This window comes from Hyperolius riggenbachi, chromosome 9 (genome assembly GCF_040937935.1).
Source record: "Hyperolius riggenbachi isolate aHypRig1 chromosome 9, aHypRig1.pri, whole genome shotgun sequence".
Lineage (NCBI taxonomy): Eukaryota > Metazoa > Chordata > Amphibia > Anura > Hyperoliidae > Hyperolius > Hyperolius riggenbachi.
Window position 1 is genome coordinate 38,203,411 of NC_090654.1, and position 23,523 is coordinate 38,226,933.

At 44.6% G+C, this 23,523-nt stretch overlaps 1 protein-coding gene across 2 annotated transcripts in view; it reads right to left on the bottom strand.

The window, feature by feature from the left end:
* Positions 1-6,450: 6,450 nt before the first annotated feature.
* The window catches only part of GBA1 (glucosylceramidase beta 1), a 47,350-nt gene continuing 30,277 nt past the window's right edge, over positions 6,451-23,523 (bottom strand). For both annotated transcript variants that reach the window (XM_068251475.1, XM_068251476.1), the window contains exon 11: positions 6,451-6,883. In XM_068251475.1, the coding sequence (XP_068107576.1) occupies positions 6,778-6,883 (106 nt within the window). In that variant the 3' untranslated portion in view covers positions 6,451-6,777. The remainder of the gene's footprint in view (positions 6,884-23,523) is intronic.

Here is a 23,523-nt window from a genome sequence, read left to right on the forward strand (position 1 = left end):
TGTGTATGTCTCTTTAAAAAAACAGAACCGGATCACAGCCGTATTCATAGCTGAAAACGTATGCAAACGGACCGGATCCGGATAGGAACCGTACGGGTCCGGTCCGGTCTGTTTTTCCCAAAAACGCAAGTGTGAATGGGGCCTTACTCCAGGAACCATGTGAGCCGCATGTTTGGAGGGGGCCAGCTGCGGGTGTGGACAGGTAATGTATAGTGCGGGAGGAGGGGGGGGACAGTGAGGTGGTGTCACAAGGCTGAATCCAGATCAATTTCAACTTGAAATTGATCAGGAATGGGCTTGTGGTGTATGGGCAGCCGATAGATCTCTCTCCAATCAGAGAGAGATCTATCTCTCGGTCAATCTGCCCATACATTGTCTGACGTATGGATACCTTTACAGGCTGCGTACCCAGTTATACGCCTGGCCTGTACACGCCTCTACTGACATTCATGTTAGTTGTATGTATGTCCTCTACCATATGACACATGAGGGAGGCATGACAATGCTCAGGCCTCAGCGATGTGGGAGATCCATTGAAATGCACTCTGTGCTGTCAGACATCTCCTCTACGAGGCCATGAATTCATCTGCACTGGATTCTCCTTCTGTAAAACATATCTGAGGTATTTTTAGAATCATTTTTTCAGCCAGATGCGTCTAAAACCGCACACGAGCAGCGGCAACATCTGCGTAACCTTAGCCGTTCTCTGGAAAGCCTCCAGGGCCCGAGGCAATTCATCTACTGCGAATCTGCTGTATGAAGCAATTCTCCCTGCGGTCAATAACGTCAGCCGACAGGCTGGGGGGAGGGAGGGGGTGATACAGGTTAACAAGCCCCTGGCTTCTAATGTACTAGACTGCAAGCTCTGCTTCATCACTGCAGCCTCTTCTGCCATTTAAATCCCTCTCATAGCCCCACAGCAATCCCTTCTGCCTCTGCTTACCTTTTCTATATGGTGGAACCTTGGTTTGCAAGCAAAGTGCTCCAGAAACAGGCTTGTAATCCAAAGCACTCTTATAGCAAAGCGAATCTCCCCATAAGGATTAATAAAACTCATATGATTTGTTCTACAATGCAAAAACACTTCTAGAAAAATATTTTATCTCAGTCAGCCTGGCTCTATTTGGTACATTGCCAAGGTGAGGGAAGCTTGATACCTCCCCTTCTGATTGGCTGATGACAGTTCAGTGTGACACAAGGCTGAGAAGGGAAATACACCTCACCCCTCTGCAGAAGCTGCTGAAATACAATCTATGCTGTGCTCACGTGTGTTTACAAAGCAAGCTAGATATGACAGTGCAGTGTCTAGGAGAAAAGAGGGAGGAAATGACATCAGGATTGGCTTCAGTCAGAGGCAGAAAAGATGGAAAATGCCTGAAACAGTTTTCTCTTTATTTACTATATAAAATTCACTGAAATCAAAACGTGGACAATACAATACATTGGTTATGCAAGTAGAAAAAGTATTTATCTGTATTTATCTGTCCGTGCGGTTTTAATACAGACTATTGTACTGTATAAAGTAAACCTAACCTTCTTTTGAAAAGAATTGTGGCTGGTGGAGAGGATGAGGGTTATTGTGTAAAAAGACTCACTATAGCAGAATCATTGCTGTCTGTTGGCTCACCCCAATTAATTTGTTGTGTGGCTTTAACCAGGAACTTATCCAATGACAATTGCTTTCGCCTCCTTTTGAGGATTTCACAGAGATGTGACGTAGAGCCCATACACTCAGATCAAGTACAATCCTGCAGCATCAAAGGGAAGAACCATTGCCTCAGTTCCATACATTCTTTGTTTGTATATATGTATTTATACAGTATATACACAGTAGAGTGGACCCAATCAGGCTCGGCCGTTTCCACCTGAACCCGATTGGAAAGCTGCTACTGCGCTGGAGCCAGGAGCGGTAAACATTGCAGATGCTACTGGGCCACAGCCGACATTGTTGTTGTCTGTGGTTTCGGGAACTGCCAGCGCTGGAACAGAGGGGCAGGGGAGGATGGGGAAAGCCTCATTAGAACCCCGAGGTAAGTATCCCCAGGGTTTTTTTTTTTGCTACAGTTCCTCTTTAAAGTGAACCTCTGCACTAAAAATCTACTATGCAGCACTGAAAAGGCTTGGTGTTTCTTTAACAGTTTCACAGCATCAGAACTTTGTTTTTCTTACCAAAGCCTCATTTTTAAATGCATTTTTAGCTATGCTCCGCCCCATCAAACAAAACTGCCCGGGCATTTTTCCCCTGATGCTGTGCAAAGCATGATGGAATTTCTGATGTTCTCGTTGCCTAGCAACTAGGAGGGGTGATCAGGAAACAGGACAGTTGGAACTGTGTCTCATGCTCCCTGTCACCTCCTTTCAACCAAAAAGATGGCTGCCCTCATGAAATCAAACATGTATCTGTTCTTTTAAAACAGGGTGGGTAAGAGATTATATTACCTATTTTAATTAACATAACTAATGTAACTTAATGACAGTGTGTTGGTTTAGGCTGAAGTTCCTAAATTCCTCTTTAAGAACCACTGATCTAAATGAAATAGCTGCACATTTCTACTGAAAAGCTCTAGGTCAGCTCGGTAAATAGGCCCCATGTAATGATTCCAGCAGCGATGTCGAGGACGGTGCTGATGGCGAGCGCTTGTAGCGGGAAGGAATGTATGATGTCATCCCTGGATTCAGTTACGGTTGCCTCTCCTCACAGATGCTGGAAAGTAAGGGGGGGATTGTGGGGGGACTCCTTCTCCCCCCCCCCCCCCCCCCCACTATAAACCACGCGTGGCGTCACTGCGGAGCTATGCTCCTCTGCTGCCAGGAAGGGCTGGGTGGACCCCTCCACTTAAGCTCGCTGTCACCCGGCCAAGTCAGTAATTACCCCAACTCTGCCGTCATTCCACATACACAAACCAGACTGTGTTTACTCTCCGGCCGCGGAAAGTGGGCCTTGTTCCACCCCAGCTCCGTGCGGAAGGCTCGCACAGCCCTCACAGCAATTAGCAGCGCTGCCATGTTTGCGCTGCTACAACAAGCAACCGTCGCAGTCAGGAAAGAATTTATTCCACTGGCCGGAGAAGGCTTATGGACAAAACAGAGCTACAATGTGCTGCACTCCTCTGCCTGGCCTGGGGGTGCCACCTACTGGCTGAACGCTGAACACCGAGCATGTAATACTGGCAGATGGCAATTCGCAATCATGCTGCTCATAAAGTGAACCTGTCCTGCAGGTCAGCATGGCCAGCCATACAATTTTTTGTATTTTGGTTCGATTCGAGCATTCCAATCCAATTTTCAGATTGATTAAAAAAGTTTCAATCAGAATCTTCGAGGTACAACACACGTATTTTCGAGATTGCTGCAATTTCAGGATAAAATTGGTTGGTTAGAAAAATCAAGAAAAAAAAAAGTGAATAAAATTTGGTATGTACTGAATAGTTACATACACTTTTTTTTCTGGTTGAATACTATCCATCACACACCATACAATTCTTGATAAAAATTGGTTTGAATTTTCCAACATGTCCAATATCAAAATTTAAAAAAAAAAAAAAAAAAATCGAAAACAAATAAAAGCTTTCAATTGAGACAACTAGTCATATTAATTGAGCTGGGGTAAAATTTGATCTTTTAAGTGTAATGTGTGGGCCCTTTCACACTGCGGCGGGGCATCAAACTGACGCACTGCTACCGCACTCCAATGTAAACCTACGTGGGAAATCACATTACCCGCGTCACGCAGGAAGTCCTCAATCTGACGCGCTTCCAAAACTACGTTACCGCGCATACTTGCGTCGCTCTATGTCAGACCGGAAGGCATACAAGTCTATGGGGACACGTCACTTCCTGCTTGGCCGGATGCCACACAGGGAGTACTGCATAGTAACATGGTATTCCCTGAAGGGCCATTTCTGGAGCTGTGGCTGCCACACTGCACTGCCAGTATGCAGTGTGAAACCGGCCTTGGGCTGCGTCCCCACTTGAGTTGCGAATGGACACTGTCTGTTCTCCGCTCAGTGACGGGCTCATATTTTATTAATCACGTCACACTCGTCACTCTGCTTCAGATCCATAGCTCGGCCTCCCAGTTCATAGCTCGGCCTCAATGGCTTTATATAGAGTTAGAAGCGAATGAAGAGAAAGCTGGATTAAAAGCAAACCTGAAGTGAAAATAAACGGATGAGATAAATAACCGCCATTGGTGTGTGAGAGAGTTTGTAGCTCACTTTCATTTCAGGCTACTTACACACCAAGACGTTGCGTTTTAGGGGACGTTATGGTCGCATAACGTGCCCCTAACGCAACGCATGGTGGTGTTGAAGTTGGATGTCAGATTGAGCTGCGTTATGCAGCTCTCAAAGCAGCTGCTCCAGATTAGTGATAGGAAGTCCGGATCTTTTTAAAGATTCAGATCATTTGAATCGGATCATTGAAAAGATCCGGATCTTTGAACCGAATCATTTGAATCATTTTACTAGGGAAGCAGACTGGGTGAAATGACTAGCAGGACAGGACTTTCCCTGCACTGTATGTTCCTGTTTCTTCCAGACAGACATCCACTGTGAACCGAATCTTTCATTGTGATGATCCGGATGATTCGACTCACAAAAAAGATCCGGATCAAATGAACGATTCGTTCATGATCCGGACAACACTACAGTCCTACCACAAGCCTCTGCAGTGCAGTGAATATTAATTAGCCATGTGGCTGGCCGCAGAGGAGGAGGGGAGACCTCCTCCTCCAACATTACTGAGCATGTGCAAGCAGTCTAACGCTGCTTAGCCCAGTATAACGTATAGCATGCAGCACTTTGTTTAAACGTGCTGCGTTACTATGTAACGCAACATGGGCACAGTGAACAGCACAATTGATTTTACAGTGCTGTGAGTTAGGCTGCGTTACTGGCTGCTGTAACGTGGGACTTTAACGTCCCACTGTAAAACCAGCCTTAAAGTGAACCCTTAAGTCAACTGTAAAAAATTAGATTTACTCACCTGGGGCTTCCCTCAGCCCCCAGCAGCCGATCAGTGCCCTCGCAGCTCCGCTCCGATGTCCCAGGACCCGCCGGCGAGCACTTCCGGTTTGGCCGTCACCGGCCGACAGGCATGGGAATGCGAGTGATTGTTCGCGTTCCCAGCCTGTATATCGCCCCCTATGCTGCTATTGCGGCCTCCTGGGCACCGATCGGCTGCTGGGGGCTGAGGGAAGCCCCAGGTGAGTAAATCTCATTTTTTACAGTTGACTTAAGGATCACTTTAAGGAACACTGTCAAGAAAAACATGAATTGTAAAATGCATGTAAACACATACAATGAAGGAGTGCATTTCTTCCAGAGTAAAATGAGCCATAAATTACTTTTCTCCTATGTTGCTGTCACTTACAGTAGTTAGTATAAATCTGACACAACTGTCAGGTTTGGACTAGCCCATCTCCTCATAGGGGATTCTCAGGGTTTTATTTATTTTTAAAAGCACTTATGGCGGTTGCTCAATCCAACTGCCGAAAAAAAAAAGTGTGCAGCGAGCAGGGAGGCTGGCCAGCATCTTTGTATAAATCCTGTCCAGGGAGAGTCTATATACAAATTAAAGGCCATGCTGAGAATCCTCCATGAAGAGATAGACTAGCCCAAAACCGGTTCTGTCAGAACTCTATTACCTACTGTAAGTGACAGCAACATAGGAGAAAAAGTAAAGTATGGCTCATTTTACTCTGGTAGAAATGCGCTTCCAGAGTACCACCTTGTTGGGTTTCCTATAAAAGTTTAAAGTTTCATTGTCTCAAGTGAATAGAGACTGTTGTAAATATTTTACAGCTCCCATCCTGAACTACTGACCATTTTATATGTTCCCTGCACTCAGAAGTGCTTCTCTGCCCTGAAAGAGATTTATGCTCATTTGTTATCTGGGCTGCCTTAAGCCCCCTCTACACTATTCAATTCCAGGCGCGATCGATCGAATTCGATTAGATCCGACATGTCCGATCAGAAATCCATCGATCGTATGATCAATTTTCATTGAAAACTAGCCAAAATCGATCACACGATCGATCAAATCCCAATCGGACAGGTCAGATTTCATCTATCTAATCAAATTTGATCCAACGTGCCTGGAATTGAATGGTGTAGAGTGGCTGGATGGTTAAGGGCTCTGACACAGGAGACCAGGGTTCGAATCTCGGCTTTGCCTGTTCAGTAAGCCAGCACCTATCTAGTAGGAGACCTTTGGCGAGTCTCCCTAACACTGCTACTGCCTATAGAGCGCGCCCTAGTGGCTGCTGCTCTGGCGCTTTGAGTCCGCCAGGAGAAAAGTGTGATATAAATGTTATTTGTCTTGTCTTGTCTAGAGGGGGCTTTACAGTCACACTGAAGAATGGACTGCAGACAGCATGTCCCTTGCAGCCCTGGATTCTCTTACAGTGAGAAAAGGTAAAATGTGACACAGCCTAGTTCCATGTAGAAAGGGGACTATACATACATGTTTATCTCATGTCACATCAGTTCAGGTGCTCTTTAAACATTATATGGACACTTTACATCAATGATTAAGCTGAAATCTAGAGAGCAACAACTATGGGAATAGCAGGAAAAGCCACATGTAGAAAGTAATTGCATCATTCTTCCACTTCCTGATTACATTCCTGGCACCTCCCTGATGTATGGAAATTTTTTAGTTAGTGGTGGAGTTACCCTTTAAGACATAAGTAACATTCATGAGAAGGCAATGTGTGACATTCCTGTGTCATGTCCTGCGTTCTCAGCCCGGCTATGCCCCTCCTCCTCTGTCAGGTCACTGTCGCCTCCACAGGTAAGTCTGGATGGAGTTTCCTGGAGACACGGCCTCTATATTGCCCACAGAGGGGTCAGAAATCCGGAATGTCACATCCAGGGGGCCTCTGTAAGAAAATAATAAAATGAAATCATTACTTATCCTCTTCTGCTGCTTGAGACCCCTCTCCCCGATTCAGTAGGGTGCCCACCCCTTACTCTACTTTTCAGCATCCATATGTGGTTAATTCAATCATGATGATAGAATTTGGCAGATATCGGTGCCGCAACATGGCCACCTGATTGATCATTTTGATTGATTTGCAACCAAAACTGGTCAAAAGGATTAATCAGAAATGCTGGAAAATCATAGTCACTAGGATCCGACTGGGTGTGCGGTGGTAACAGTGTTCAATTTCCTAACGACTGTCGGACCCTCGGCTGGTGACCCCCTCCCCCCCAGATTTATATAGTATTAACCTCTTCCGCAGAGCTGTACAGAGTACATAGTCGTCACGTGCCTGTCCTCAGAGGAGCTCACAAACTAATCCCTACCATACCCATAGGTCTATGTATGTATCATGTAGTGCATGTATATTTTAGTCTAGGGCCAATTTTAGGAAAAGCCAATTTTTTTTTTTTTTTTAAATATTTTATTTGGTTTTCAAATTTTCACCCTGGTTACAGAACATATCTACCATCTCACATCTTAAACATTATGCAGGCGCAGCTGCTTCTCATTAATATCAGCATATTATATATCAATGACATGGTACAACAATCACATCAAGTTATAAATTGACTTCCCAACCTCCCACCCTGAATTCCCTCCCTCCCTTCCCCTCCTCCCTCCCTCCCTTCTGCTCTCTCTTCAACTTTAATGCATTTTATTTCCGTATCTATGGACATAAGGGATCAAACTTTTAGCTAACATGAATTTCTAAGCGGCCTAAGGTACCTGCTAGTTGCTGGTAGGCATACCAAGAAGAGTACTTGAATGGTTCCATGAGCTGTCTAATTTGTGAGTCTGAGTACATTAACAGCATATATGCTTTCCACCTCTTAAAGAACTTTTTTGTGCCCTTTTCCACATTTGAGGTTGCCTCCAGTCTTTCCATTTTAAATAAAAATGATAATTCGTCGTGTACATCAGTCATGGAAGGTACTGTGGGATATATCCATCTATTGTATATGGCTTTTTTGGCAGCCGCTAAGACCAGATGGCCTATATCAGGGAGTTTAATTGGGGAGGTTTCTGCAGTTCTTTCTTCTTCACTGAAGTGGAATAAGAAGAGTATAGGGTTCTTCTTAATTTGTTGTTTACACAGCTTACTCAAAAATTGAGACACGTCATCCCAGAGCTTTGAGATTTCTGGGCATTCCCAGACGCAGTGGATCAGATCTGCCTCCAAATAGTTGCATTTTGGGCATTTATTATCATAGTGTGGTGGAGGGATTTTATATTTTATATTGAATGCATATTTTGCCTTGAAAATAAATAAAAGGTGTGACTCCCTCCATTTCTCACTTACCAGGAGTGATCTTAATATATTATTTCCAGCTATTATTTTATTCTCAATATTTATATCTGGAAAGGATTTTTCCCACGCTTTAAAGTTCTTTTTTGATGTTGCTTCGCACTGCGTCTGGGCTAGAGCACTCTGGAGCTCTGAGAGAGATAGTCTCCCTCCTCCTGGCTTAAGGAATCGATCAAAGGGGGTAAGTTTTGCTATATTAGCAACATTAGTGACATTTTTATTTATATAGGATTTTATTTGCGCATATATCAGGAAATGTGTCTTACTTATCCCATATATTTGTTGGACTTCTCTGAATGACAAGAGGGTATGTTTCTCTAAGTTAAGCACGTTGCTGATCTTTATTATCCCTTTGGATTCCCACTTCGCATACTCCTTGTGCATCATGCCTGGCAAAAATGTTGGCAGACCCCATAAGGGGGTGTATTTTGAGATTTTCCATGGGAGGTTAAACATCTTCCTTAATTCCTTCCACGCTACAATAGTATCTCTGAATACCTGGCTATGTTTCATACGTGTAGGCAATTTTGCCCAAGGAGTATGCAATAGTCCAACCAGGGACCAGGGCTCTGCTAGAGAGCTCTCAAGCTCAAAATTGGAGAAGTAGCTAGTGGCTGAGACCCAATCTCTTACATGCCGTGTAAGGCATGCTAGGTTGTATTTTCTAATGTCTGGGAGGTTTAGGCCTCCATATATTTTAGGGATTTGAAGTCTCTTGTATTGTATTCTAGCTCTTTTTCCTTTCCATAGGAATTTGGAAAAGGCTGTAGTTAGACTAGTTATATCCCTATGTTTTATCAGGAGGGGGAGGGTTTGCATTGGATATAGGAGCCTCCCAAAGCTTATCATCTTTATTAATGCTGATCTACCTGATAGACCCACAGGGATATTAGCCCATCTTTCTAACTGTTGTGTGATATTTGTGATTAGTGGCGTAAAATTATTGATATATAATAGGGCGGGATCTTTATCGACTTTCAGTCCTAGGTATGTGATGGACTTATTTGCTATTTTAACTCCTAGTTGTAATTGCTCTTGTCTAGGTAGCTGATTTGACAGGTACAGAAGCTCACTTTTTTTTTCATTTATTTTAAAACCTGACTCCTGGCCAATCTCCCTGATAGTTTCCAGTATTTGGGGGACTTGTGAGCGTGGTTTATTTAAAAAGAGTAATATATCATCTGCAAAAAGTGCGGACACTACTTTTCGCTCTCCTATATGTATTCCCTCTAGGGTGTTAAGAAAATAAGTGGCTAGTGGCTCCAAGGCTATATTGAAGAGCAGCGGTGACATTGGGCATCCTTGTCTTGTTCCTTTGTATAATCGAAAAGAGGGGGAGAGGAAACCTGGGGTATAGATTTTAGCTGAGGGGGCTGCATATAATGAGTTTATGAATTGTATAAATTCCCCTTGAAACCCCATTTTCATCAATACCTTGTTTAGCCATGTCCAGTGAACTGCGTCAAAGGCTTTTTCCGCGTCTAACGTGAGTATTGCCGCTTGCTTGTATGTTGTTGGGTAAGCTTTGACCTGTTCTAGTACTGTCATGAGTTTTCTGATATTTGTCACCGCTGCTCTTCCCTTTACAAATCCCACCTGATTTGGGTGGATCAAGAAAGGCAGAAACTGTGCCAGTCTATTCGCCATTAGTTTTGTGAGTATTTTTAAATCTTGGTTTATCAGGGAGATCGGCCTATAGGAGGCCGGGTCATTTGGATCTTTACCCTGCTTATATATCAGTTTGATATAAGCTTCATTTCCTGAGGGCTGTATATGTTTCCCTCCCAGTATTAAATTGTATAAGGAGGTCAGTGTGGGTGTCACCTCTGATTTTAATATTTTGAAATATTCGGCTGGCATGCCATCCGGGCCGGGTGATTTATGATTATGTAGGGTTTTGATAGTGGCTAGGATTTCTTGTTCTGTGATGGGGGTGTTCAGTTCCTCTAAATGTTGTTCTGAAAGTTTCCTTAATTTGACCTTTTGCACGAATGATTCTCCCAGTGATTTGTCTATAGATCCTGGGTCCCCATAGAATTGCTTATAATGTTCATAGAAGATTTTATTAATATCTTTGGGTAGATGGACAAGCTTTCCATCCTTGGCTTTAAGGGAATGGATATTTGAGGGGGAGTTTTGGGCCTTGACCATTCTAGACAGGAGTCTCCCTGACTTTTCCCCGAACTTGTGAAAGTATAGCTGCTTATAGGGTGTTGTCATGGTTTCTCGGGTCTTCGACCAGTAATCCATCTCTTTTTTCTCTTCTAGCCATTTCTGCCTATTGGCTTCACTAGGGGACAATTTATACTCAGTGTAAGCTTGCCTGACCATGTTAACATGTTTATCATATTCTTGTGAGGTCTGCTTTTTTTTACCTGCTACATATGATATAATCCTTCCCCTTATGACCGCTTTGGAGGCATCCCAAAAGAGGTGAGGGTTAGTTTTGTAAGATTTATTATCAGCAGAGTATTCCTGCCACCAATATATTAGGTCTTGGTGAAACTTCTCATCTCCATATAAGAACTGTGGGAATCTCCATAGTATATCTGTACCATGAGGTATTTTTTTCTCTATAGTGATGGAGATAGGTGAGTGATCAGAGATAACCATATCTTGGATTATTGCTTCCCTTAATTTAGAGATTATATTTGGGGATATGAACAAATAATCAATACGTGAGGAAGAGGTATGGACTTGTGAGTAGAAGGAGTATTCGCGGTCATAAGGGTGTAGGAAACGCCAGCTGTCTATCAGGTCTAGGTCTTTAATCAATGTGGCTAAGTAGGTAGGTTTTGATTGATAATTTGTTCGGGGTCTAGCAGACCTATCCTCAGCCACATTGATGACATCATTAAAGTCACCTCCCATAATAAGATTAGGGGATGACTTTTCTGTTACTTTCCACTGTATTTTTTGCATGAAGTCTTTAGAGTTTGCGTTTGGCCCGTAGACATTAAATACAGTATACGTCTCCCCCGGTATACGAAAAGTGACATAGGCCCATCTTCCCTCATCATCAGAGGCTGAGTCTATAATTTCCGCCCTTAAGGATTTGTTTATGAGAATCATTACTCCTGCTTTTTTTCCCATCGCTGGAGATCCTATAACTTGCATTACCCATTTCTTTTTCATATATGAGAGCTCTGAGCTACCCAAATGCGTCTCTTGTAAGAGAGCTATGTCAGCGTGGAGACTTTTCAAATGTCTCAGGATTTGGCCCCTTTTAGTAGGTGTTCGCAGGCCCTTAACGTTCCATGAGATAATTTTGATTACCATGGTTTAAGTTTACAGGGCCTATGTCGCCTTTCATTCAATCCCCTCTTCCACAGACAACAGTTAACATCGAGAGAGCAGTCCCCTTTAATCCCCCTAACCCCTTCCCCCATTTTAACCTGGGTATATAAAACCTTTAACTGACATGAGCATACCAAATTTACTTTAAGGTTAATACCAAGAGTTTCAGAAGTTGTATTTCTCATGTCATCAAAAAACTTAACATTTTCCATCCCTTTGGTAGAGACTTCTCTTTTTTCCTGCATGGACTCAGTTCAGCCAGCCGTTAGGCTTGCTTGCAACCTTATAAGATATACCGATTGTCCGCATCATATATTATGTACTTTACGAGTCCCAAGGAAAGACCCCAGTTCTTCAGACCAAAAGGGTCAGGGCAAATCCCCCAGTCTGAGTACCTTAAAATAAACAGAGCGTAGGCTGGCTAATAAGTCTTTTCATACATTACCCCGCTTCTTCTTCAGCTCTTTCCGCAGGCACTAAGGGGGGGAGATTTTTGATGTAGTTGCGAGCTTCTTTTGGTTCCCGGAGAAATATGATGTTACCTCCAGCTTCGGTCACTTTAAGAAGTGCGGGATACAGTAGAGCAAACTTTATCTGTCTATTATCAAGATCTGTGCATACTGCTCCAAAAAGTTGTCTTTTCTTCGTGACTTCTGCTGAATAGTCATTAAAAATACGTATGACAAATCCAAGAAGCTTGAATGTTTCTCTCAGTGTCTTATACGCGTTCAAAATCTTCATTTTGTCATTGTAGTCTAAGTATCTGACTATCACAGTTCTTGGTGTTTTGGCCTCATTATCTTTCGGGGGTCCTATTCTATGCGCTCTTTCCACCCTCATAGGCGCTGTTAGCTTCAAAGCTTCTGGCAGGTCTATTTCGCACAATTGTTGCAGGTCTCCTGGTTTGCAAGACTCCGGCACCCCGACTATTCTCAGGTTATTCCTGCGGGAGCGGTTCTCCAAGTCGTCTAGCTTCTCTTTGAAGCCTTTGTTCTCCACGGTAAGATCTTTAATTGTGTTCTGGGCTGTTTGTAGGTCAGTTTCACATCTCTCTAGCCTGGATTCCGCCTCCCGGATCTGTTTTGAGTGTTGTTGTAGTTTGTGGTTAATGGCCGCCATGGACCTCGTGACCGCGGCCTCTACTATCGCTTGCAAATCTGGCGAGATTCTTTTGACCACTTCTTTGGCTATGCGCTGGTGGTCAGCATCTTTAAGTTGAGTGTGGGGTCTCTCCTCGAACTCGTCTGAGTCAGTGCCCCACTCGCCCTCGTCCCTCTCATTGCTCGGAGACTTAGCCTGCTTCTTTTCCGGCGGCGCCATCTTAGGCTGGATGTCAGGCTTTGAATTTTCTTTAGTTGTTTTGCCTGCTGGTTTTAGGCGACGGTCCATAGGGTATACTTCTTAGCTTCTGCGGACTGTGGGCCACCCTTCAAGTCTCTGAGGGGTGTATGAGTGTGGCTATGCCACTATTCTGTAAACGGCTGCACGGAGCTCCCTTCACACACGTCCGTTCATGCAGGCGCCGGAACCGGAAGTCCAGGAAAAGCCAATTAACTTATCTGTATGTTTTTGGGTTGTGAGAGTAAACCAGAGTGCCCGGACGAAGCCCACGCAGGCACGGGGAGAACATATAACCTGTGTGCAGATAGTGCCTTGGCTGGGACTAGAACCAGGTACCCAGCAACGCAAGGCGAGAGTGCCATCCCCTACACCAGTGATCTGCAAACTTTTCAGCTGTTGAGGAACTACAAGTCCCACAATGCATTGCGGGCGTCTGACAGAAACAGTCATGATTCATAAAGGCAAACGCATTGTGAGACTTGGTAGTTCCTTAACAGTTGGAGAGCCAAGTTTGCAGATCACTGCACTACAACACTGTCACTGCAAGCACCTGTACTATGTGACACCAGTACAGGTGCCAGTGTCACATGGTACACTCGCTCAGGGTGACAAGACTCTGGACACCGGAGGAGGCGTGGATTCACACCGGAGTGACGGTCGAGCCTTCAACAATCAGCATGGGCACGATTTTCAATAGATACCATGCTGAAAGCAAATGGAAATCTGAATGCAGTGCAAGGGTGAGGCAAAAGATCCCACTTTGATCAGATATAGGCAGAGCGGGATCTATCGGATGATCAATCTGGTGCCAGATCGGCAGGTGTATATCTACCATTATTCTGCTGTGCTTCTAACCAATTAGGCTGTTCTGTATTGTGGCAATGGCAATGGAATCTGATTGGTTGGTTGTACACTGTGCTTAAGGCTAATTTCACACCAGGACGTTGCGTTAGAGGGGGCGTTAAGGTCGCATAACGTCCCCCTAACGGAACGCCTGGTGGTGCTGGATCTGGATGTCAGAGTGAGCCGCGTTATGCAGCTCACTCTGGCGTCAGTGATGCCGTGATGCGCACTCTTGTGCGCATGCGGCATCACGTGGTCCCGCCGGCCAATCGCCGCACAGAGCGGCCGCTCCAGGAAGTAAACACTGCACGTCACAACGTGCAGTGCATATTAATTAGCCATGTGCCTGGCCGCTCTCCGCTCCTCCACAAGATTACTGAGCAGGTGCAAGCAGTCTAACGCGGCTCAGCCGCGTCCAAAGTACTGCATGCAGTACGTTGTCTTGTGACGCAGCGTTACAATGTAACGCAACGTGGGCACTGTGAACAGCCCCATTGATTTTTCATTACTGTGCGGTGGGCTGCGTTACAGGCTGCTCTAACGTGCGCCAGTAACGTCCCACTGTGAAACCAGCCTTAATCATCAGTCCACACAGAAATCATTTTTTAGAATAACATACATACTTTTCTTCAAATAAAGCTTGGTTCACACTGCAACGCAAAACTGAAATTTGTATTTTTTTTTTTTGCTGCCTCATAAAAAGTGTCAGTAATTAGATCCTTTGATATTAACCCTTTAGCAGCCAAATTATTTAGAGGCTTGCAAGTACTCCAGGTCAATTTATTTTAGCACTTTTCTTATTTGTTGCATTTGCTTGCTAGTAATTAGTACTGCTGTAATGTGAATTTATAGTCACTAGGGGGCAGTGTGAGACAGAAAATATAGAAACTGAAAGCAGAAATCCTCTGTTATCAGGGAGAGATCAAATCATTCCAAAGAATTTACAGCACAACGAGTTCTGCCAACTGAGGTCAAAAGCAAAAGCAGTGCACTTATCCCAAACGAGATAACTCTATTGAAGCTGCTAATGGGTGAATAACCACAGCACAGAAATCCAACCTGCATGATAATTAAAGGGACCCAGAGCACTCGAAAAAAGGAAAAAAATGAAACTGGCACTTACCTGGGGCTTCCTTTAGCCCACCATAGGCTGCGAGGTCCCCCGGCGTCCTCCTGTCTCCTCTCCAGGTCCTGCTGGCGCCTTAGTTACTGGCAACTTTCGGAGTGAAGGTCGGCCGGTTCTTCCCAAACAGAGATGCCCCTATGCATCGTCGTGCCAGCCGTTGTGACAGTCCTGCGCATGCGCGGTTTTCTAACTTTGAACCGCGCAGAACTGTCACGCTAGCTGGCATGAGGACGTGGAGCATCTCAGTTCAGGAAGAACCAGTCGACCTTCGACCCGAAAGTCGCCGGTAACAGAGGCGCCAGCGGGACCAGGAGAGGAGCCAGGAGGACACCAGGGGACCTCGCGGCCTACGTTGGGCTGGAGAAAGTCCCAAGTTAATACCAGTTTCATTTATTTCGAGTTCTCAGGGTCCCTTTAAGGACAACGAATGTGTTTCCCACAGATACAGTAGAAACGCATATTATCCCGACCACAACACACCACCAGAGTGGACACTGCACTGATCGCTCCATTTGGCCATTGACAGCATCCAGTTTGATGTGAACCAAGCCTAAATCAGCGGCACAGCATGGAAAAATAAGAGACCCTCATAATATGTATGGCACGTGTGCAGAGCTGGCAACTCAGAAATGTAGAGATCTCACCACGTCCTGAGGGCGCTGCAAGGGGAGGGGCTATCCCTCCAGTTCTTGGAACACTGGAATTTATGTGCAACCAAGACAAAAATGAAACGTCAATACTTTTGGGGAATAAACCTTTGATGGGGTGTATTTTTTTTAAATAATTAAGGATGACTAACCGGGTGTTGGTAGAGAACGTTGGTGAACTTTGTTTTTGGGGCAGCTTAGCAGACCGTAGCTAGGTCATGGAGAACTCCGTTAGTTGCTACTTTAAAGAGGGAAAGTCTTGAGGGTAGATCAGACAAGGTGGCGAAAGTCTACGACCCATGGCAAAGATTGGTTGAGAATGGCTGAATCCCCTATTCAGCCATTCTCAACCAATCTTTGCCATGGTGGGACGAGGGGTGAGCGCCTGGGTGATTCCTATTGACGCTCTTCAGTTTCTGTTCTTTTCTCTCTTCTTCTTGCTTTCTTTCCGTTACTCCCTCAAACACGGAACAGGAAATAAAGGGTGCAGGAACCCTTTCAGGGAAAAAGGGTGTTGCCAGAGGCATGCCGATATGCAATGCTGCAATTTGCATATTTTCTTACCATGGCATCCAAATGAGGGTAAGTGGAGGGGGTTATGTTTTATGTGCCAGATGGAGGGTTAGTGTTAGGCATTAACTGGTGGGGGTTAAAGAGACACTGAAGCGTCTTCAAATCGCACTTTTTATTCAAGCTTTATCTTCAACACTATCAGCCCTGCTAATACGCTGCATCCCAGTGGCAGAAAGCGGTTTACAAACCCCCCAAATACCGGGGCAAAGCCGTGGATTTTGCTGCCCGGGGAGGCAGAGCTTTGAGCTGCAGCTATGCCTCCATTCATGTCAATCCCCGCAGATCTCCGCCTCTCCCCCGGCCCTCTCAGTGAAGGAAGACTGAGGGGTGGAGAGAGGCGGCGATCAGCAGGGATTATCGCGAGTAAAGGCAGAGCTACAGCCCTAAAGCTCTGCCTCTACTAGGAAGTGATAGCCGCATTTAGCCCCGGAGATTTGGGGGGGTTTGTAAACAGCTTTCTGCCGCAAGGATGCAGCGTTTTAGCAGGGCTGAGAGTGCTGAAGTTAAATGTTGAATAAAAAGTGGGATTTTAGGAGACTTCAGAGTCTCTATAAAGTGAATCAGAGATGAAGCACCCTCATGTATTTACCATATATATCAGTGGGAACATTAGAGAAAACACCTACCCTGCTCTCTGTCTCATTCTTCACTGTTCAGCTTGCTTCTTATCAGCCCTGATAAAATCCCCGACTGAGCATTCAGTCTGGCTTTGCTCAGGAATATTTATAGCTAAGTCACTATAGCAGAGCCAGAAGGGGGCAGGCTTGGGTTTAAAAAGACATCAGAGAAGACAGACTCAGCTATAATGATTTCTGAGCAAAGCCAGACTGAATGCTCAGTCGGGGATTTTATCAGGGCTTATAAAAGGCAGGCTGAGCAGTGAAGAATGAAACAGAGAGCAGGATAGACGTTTTCTCTAATGTTCCCACTGATATACATGGTAAAATACATGAGGGTGCTTCGTCTCTGGTTCCCTTTGAGGGTTAGGCATCAGTTGAGGGAGGGTTCTGTGTGAGAGTAGGGTTAGATTAAGACATAGTAAAATATTGGTGATCTTTACCAATATTTTACTAATTGGAATTACGGTAAGTAGTTGAATATCTGAAATGTTACAGATATTCTACTAGCGGGAAAAGCAGAGTTAGTACCTGCTAACGATGTTTTGAACAATCCTTCAGGGCAAGGTGAGACGTCGCCCCTCCCAGACGCAGGAACAGACAGCACTTCCCCTATAAAACATTGTAACAGTTAGTCCACCCTCAGTGCGTTTAGACAAGTACCGACAGGTGAACAACCAACTAACCCACACAAAGTGCCATTATCCGACAAAGACAAAACACCCGGGTGGGATCGTTGCCCTGAAGGATTGTTCAAAACATCGTTAGCAGGTACTAACTCTGCTTTTTTCCCACAATCCTTCAGGGCAAGGTGAGACGATTAACAAGTAATACAACCTCAGGGTGGGACCACTGCTTGGAGAATCTTCCTTCCAAACGCTTGGTCGTGAGCCGATAATGCATCCACTCGATAATGGCGAATGAATGTAGAAAAGGTCGACCACGTCGCCGCCTTACAGATTTGCTCAGGAGAAGCTCCTGCCCTATTTGCCCATGAAGCTGCCATGGCCCTTGTAGAATGAGCCTTAAAAGAAGCTGGAGGATCTACTTTCATTACTCTATAAGACTCAATAATAGCTGAACTGATCCAATTTGCAATTGTAGATTTAGATGCAGCCTGCCCTGCATTCTTGCCTGCAAATAATAAAAATAATGAATCTGATTTCCTAAACCTAGCCGTCCTGGCTAAATATTCCAATACTGACCTTCTAACATCCAATGTGTGAAATACTCTTTCCTTCTCACAACTTGGATCTACACAAAATGTAGGTAAGACTATATCTTGTGATCTATGAAATTTAGACATCACCTTTGGACAGAATTTCGGGTCAGTCTGTAGCACCAACCTATCCTGAAAGTCCTGAAAATATGGATTTTTAACTGATAAAGCCTGCAATTCGCTTACCCTTCTTGCTGAAGTTATTGCAATTAAGAACACTACTTTAAGTGTGAGATTCTTAAGGGAACATTCTGTCAATGGCTCAAACGGCCCTCTAGACAATCCCTGCAACACTATGGATAAATCCCATGGAGATACATATGGTCTAAAAACCAGAGATTTCCTTGATACAGCCTTCATGAATCTTAAAATTAGAGGAGATGAAGAAATCGGAAGACCCGACAGAGCCGAAAGGGCTGCCATCTGAACTTTTAATGTACTGACCGATAACTTCTTATCCCATCCATCCTGGAGAAAATCCAAGACTGCTGGGATAGATAGATTATTAAACTTTGACTTTCGCAACCAAAGGTGAAAAGTCTTCCAGTATTTTAAATAGATCTTTCTCGTAACATCTTAACGACTTTCGATCAATGTCAGAGCTGCTTTATTGGACACTCCTAATCCCCTTAACCAGTCTAATTCAGGATCCAAGCTGCCAGATTCAGGCGCTCTGGATGCGGATGCCACAGGTTCCCCTGAACTAGCAGATCCGGTATGAGAGGAAGCATCCAAGGCTCCTCGATTGTAAATGACTTCATCATTGCAAACCAGCTCCTCCTGGGCCAGCGAGGCGCAATCAGAATCATGCGTCCTCTCAGATCCCTCCATTTCATGAGGACAGCCGGGATCATATTTAGAGGTGGAAACACATACATCAAATGAAAATTCCATTGGTGATTGAACGCATTTACTCCAATCGCATCGTCTCTCGGGTTCAAAGAATAATACCTTTGTACCTGAGCATTCTCTTGTGTTGCCAACAGATCCACTGATGGTGTTCCCCATTTCTCCGCAATCTGTAAAAATATTTTCTTGTTTAAGGACCATTCTGAAGTCCGAATTGCATTTCTGCTTAATTTGTCTGCGTCTATGTTCAATGTGCCCTTGAGATGGACTGCTCTCAAGGACAACACATTCCTTTCTGCCCAAAATAAAATCTCTTCCGCTTCTTCCTGCAATAACAGGGATCTCGTGCCTCCCTGTTTGTTTAAGAACGCCACCGTTGTTATATTGTCTGACTGAACCAGGACGTGTGATTGACCCAGAATGGTCTTCGCTTGAATCAAGGCCAATTTCACAGCTCTCAATTCTCTCCAATTCGAGGACATTTGGGACTCTGTTTTTGACCATTTGCCCTGGAAGGCCAAATGCCCCACATGCGCCCCCCAACCCCACGAACTTGCATCCGTGGTTAAAATCTGATCTACCGGCTCTTTCCACAGTCTTCCCTTCAACAAATTGACTTCTTCCAACCACCATTGAAGGGACAGGGAGACTGATGCTGGAATTCTCACACGAATCTCCAAACTTTGAGGCTGACCGTCCCAATTCTCCAGGAATACACGCTGGAGTCTCCTTATATGAGACAATGCCCATGGCACCGCCACCATTGTTGAAGACATCAACCCCAACACTCGGGAGACCAATCTTAGCGTAGGTCGTAACTCCTCCTGCAATTTTTGAACTGCCAACTTTACCTTTTCCACTTTTTCCTGTGGAAGAAACAACTTTTGACTTAAAGAGAATCTGTACTCTGAAATTCTTACAATAAAAAGCATACCATTCTATTCATTATGTGCTCCTGGTCCCCTCTGTGCTGTTTCTGCCATTCTCTGCTGCAAACCTGGCTTGTAATTGCCAGTTTTAGGCAGTGTTTACAAACAAACTAACCAGCTTCTAATAGGCTCAGCTAAGCAGAGTGTGTTAGTCACACAGAGCCTGCAGGGGGTGTGTACAGCTTCTAGCTAATCACAAGCAGCCCTGCACATTCCAGTCTGACTGCCTCAGCCTGACTGTGCCGACTATAGAGAGAAGATTAGATCATATAACAGAGATAACACAGCTACTGTGCAATTAGGAAAAGCTGCAGTAAGCCAGACCACATTAGAAAAGGCATAGGAACTTATAGCATAGAAGAAATAAAGATAAACAATTTGTTACAGAGTCTCTTTAAAGAATCTATCAAAATACCCAGAAACACCATATTTTGGCTTGGATCTAGACATGATTTTTCTCGATTTATAATCCAGCCCAAGGATTGTAAATGAGTTGATACTCTCTGCAAATGATGCTTTACTTGTGCCTCCGAATTTCCCAGTATCAGTAGGTCGTCCAGATAAGGCACTACAAGGACCGACTCTTCTCTTAATGGCATTAGAGCTTCGCCTAGGATTTTTGTAAATATCCTTGGTGCAGAAGTGATCCCAAACGGGAGGCATAGGAACTTAAAGTGCCTTACCTGCCCGTCTATTTGGAGGGCGAATCTTAAGAATTTCTGTGACCTCTTGTGAATTGGGACGTGCCAATAGGCATCTCTGAGGTCTAGAGATGCCATAAAAACCCCGGGAAATAACAGATCTCTTACTGTAAAAATCGTTTCCATACGAAACTTTTTCTTTCTCATGAATGGATTTAGACTCTTTAAGTTTAGAATCAATCGGAATCTTCCCGATTGTTTCTTTACTAGAAATATTGTTGAATAGAAACCTTCTTTTTGTTCCTCCTTTGGAACATTGCAAACCACATTTTGATCCAGCATACTTTTTAATATTTGCAGGATCTCGGGAAAAAGAGCCGGATCCTTTGGATGTCTTCACACAATGAATCTTGACGGAGGGGGTAAAGCAAACTATCTGATAACCGAATTTGACTGTCTGCCGAATGAATGGACTTTTTGCCTTCATCGACCATTTGTGGGCAAAGTATTTTAGTCTTCCCCCCACCGCCACAAACGAGTCATTGTGGCTTCGTTTGAGATTCAGAGGGCTTAGACCTAAAACCGCCCCTTCTGGATTTGTCAGAGAACCATCTTTTGACTCCTTTCTGCTCCCTAGCAGGTTCTTTTTGATCAGCTTTTGGTTTACGAAAAAAACATTTGCCGTCTTTTGCTTCTTAGGAAAGGTCTTTCTTTTATTCGAAGTCCTTTCTAGAGCCAAATCCAAATCTGGACCAAACAGCAAATCTCCAGAAAAAGGAACTCCACACAGTCTGTTTTTGGATGCTAAATTACCATCCCAAGTTTTTAACCACAGAGCCCTGCGTGCCACATTCACCAGAGCCGTTGACCTAGCGGTAAACCTAACCGCTTCCGCCGAGGCATCTGCCAAATAGTTAGCCGCCTTATTTATAACCGTGATGGATTCCAATAACTGCTCAACTGAAGCACCCGCCAGAATGCTAGCTTTCAGTTGATTGACCCATAATTCTAGTGTTCTGGCTACACATGTAGAAGCTACCGCAGGCCTAAAGGAGGCTGCCGTTGCCTCCCAAGATCTCTTGAGATAAGCATCAATTCTCTTATCTACCGGATCTTTAAGATCCCCTAAATCCTCAAATGCCAAATCACCTGGTTTGGAAACTTGAGAAAAAGGAGCGTCCAATTTTGGACATTTGTCCCAAAGAGCTGATTCCTCAACAGTAAAAGGAAATCTGCGGTTTACTGTTTTGGAAATAAGCAGCCTTTTCTCAGGATCTTTCCACTCTCTAAGAATCGACTGCTTAATAGCATTGTGGACAGGAAAAGTAAGACCTTCTTTCTCCTCCATCCCCTTATATAATTGATCATGTATGGACAACCCAGACACTGCATCCTTATTCAATTCCAGCGTATCATTAATAGCTGCAATCAAGGCTTCAGTATCTTCCACACGAAATTTGAATCTAGAAGATGTATCAATTTCAATCTCTCTAGTCAGACTCAGCCGAACTAACCCCTGTCTCCCCTTGATCCTGATTCTCACTTTCTGAGATAGGGTTCAAAGCAGGAACAGACACAGTAGCAACCTGAGAAGTAGAAGCACATGCTACTGTTAAAGCGGAATATAACCCTGCATTTCAACTTTGCTCTAAAACATTATTTACAGCATATTATATGCAAAAAGCATTTTTTTTTACTAGACCAGCATTGGAAGCATTAAACACAGAGGTTTTAAGTTCCGTGCAGACGTTCAGATAGTTACATTCTATTTAGTTAGATGTATCTATTGATAAACAGTTACACACTCTTTGGCTGTCCTCCAAGCTCCTTCTCAGTGAGAGAGATGAGTCACAATAAACACTTAAAAGATACATATTTGTAAACAAAAAGTATCTAACTGAAGTTCGGATGGGTCTGCAGAAATCTCTAGGGACTTTAAAGCCCTGTGTAACCCTTCCAATGCTGGTCTAGTAAAAAAAAAAATGCTGGTTGCATATAATATACTGTAAATAATGTTTTAGAGCAAAGTTGAAATGCAGGGTTATATTCCGCTTTAAAGAGGATTTAAATGAAGCCAATGAAGAGTTAATCTCTTCCCTAAAAGCCTGCAAAGTCTCCTGTACAGAGGGACCTGACTGCTCTCCTAAAACTCTCTCCATACACTGTTGACACAAAGTTTTGGAGTATGGCAATGGCATCTTAACGCTACACATAGGGCATCGCTTATAGGTAGGAGGAGGCCTCGCCTTATCTCCTGCATCATTCTGTTTAGTCTGAAAAATATATAGAGAAAAAATAGCAGATATAAGCACCATTCAAATGCACCTTAGCGTATGGCTCAGAAAGAGATCCCATACTCTCACCTTCTGAGCGGCTGGGTTACTCTCTGCTTTATCCGGCGCCGACATCCTGGAGACATCCAGCAGCCAAGACAGCAGTCTCTCCTCTGCAGAGTAACTAATGCCCGCCAGCCACGCACAGCCTTCTCTTATCCTTCCGCCTACAACTCACGGAGGCGGGACCGGAAGTGACGGAGAGAAGGCCCGACAGGCTAAAGCGCATCGTCCGCCATACCCGCCAGAAGATACGCGCCACAGGGGAGCCAACTTGGACCAGCGTCCATCATGCGCCATGCACCTCCCCACGCTCAGCCAGCAACAGCACGCCAGCGGCTTACCTGCCCTCCGGAACCAATCTTATTTAGAGCGGGAAAAGAACGCCATGCCTTCCACACTTGCCCTCCTACAGTTAGGAGCAGAAAGGTAGGCAAACTTCACTCGGGTGTCCAGCGTGAAGCGAAGGCTAGATGGCCTCGGTACCACCATCTCAGCCGCCCATAGAATTAAAACCTGCAGCCCAGCACACAGGCTCAATCCTTAGGGGAGATGCCGACCTGCCTGGACGCAGGAACAAACAGCACTGAGGGTGGACTAACTGTTACAATGTTTTATAGGGGAAGTGCTGTCTGTTCCTGCGTCTGGGAGGGGCGATGTCTCACCTTGCCCTGAAGGATTGTGGGAAAACCCCCCACACCTTTTTACATGAATGGCTCCAGCACCCCTTAATTGTTGCAGCCTGCTGACTATAGACCTATGTTTTACGATTGTTGTCTTGGTGTTCCCGATCGCTCCAGCAGAGGAACGGGACT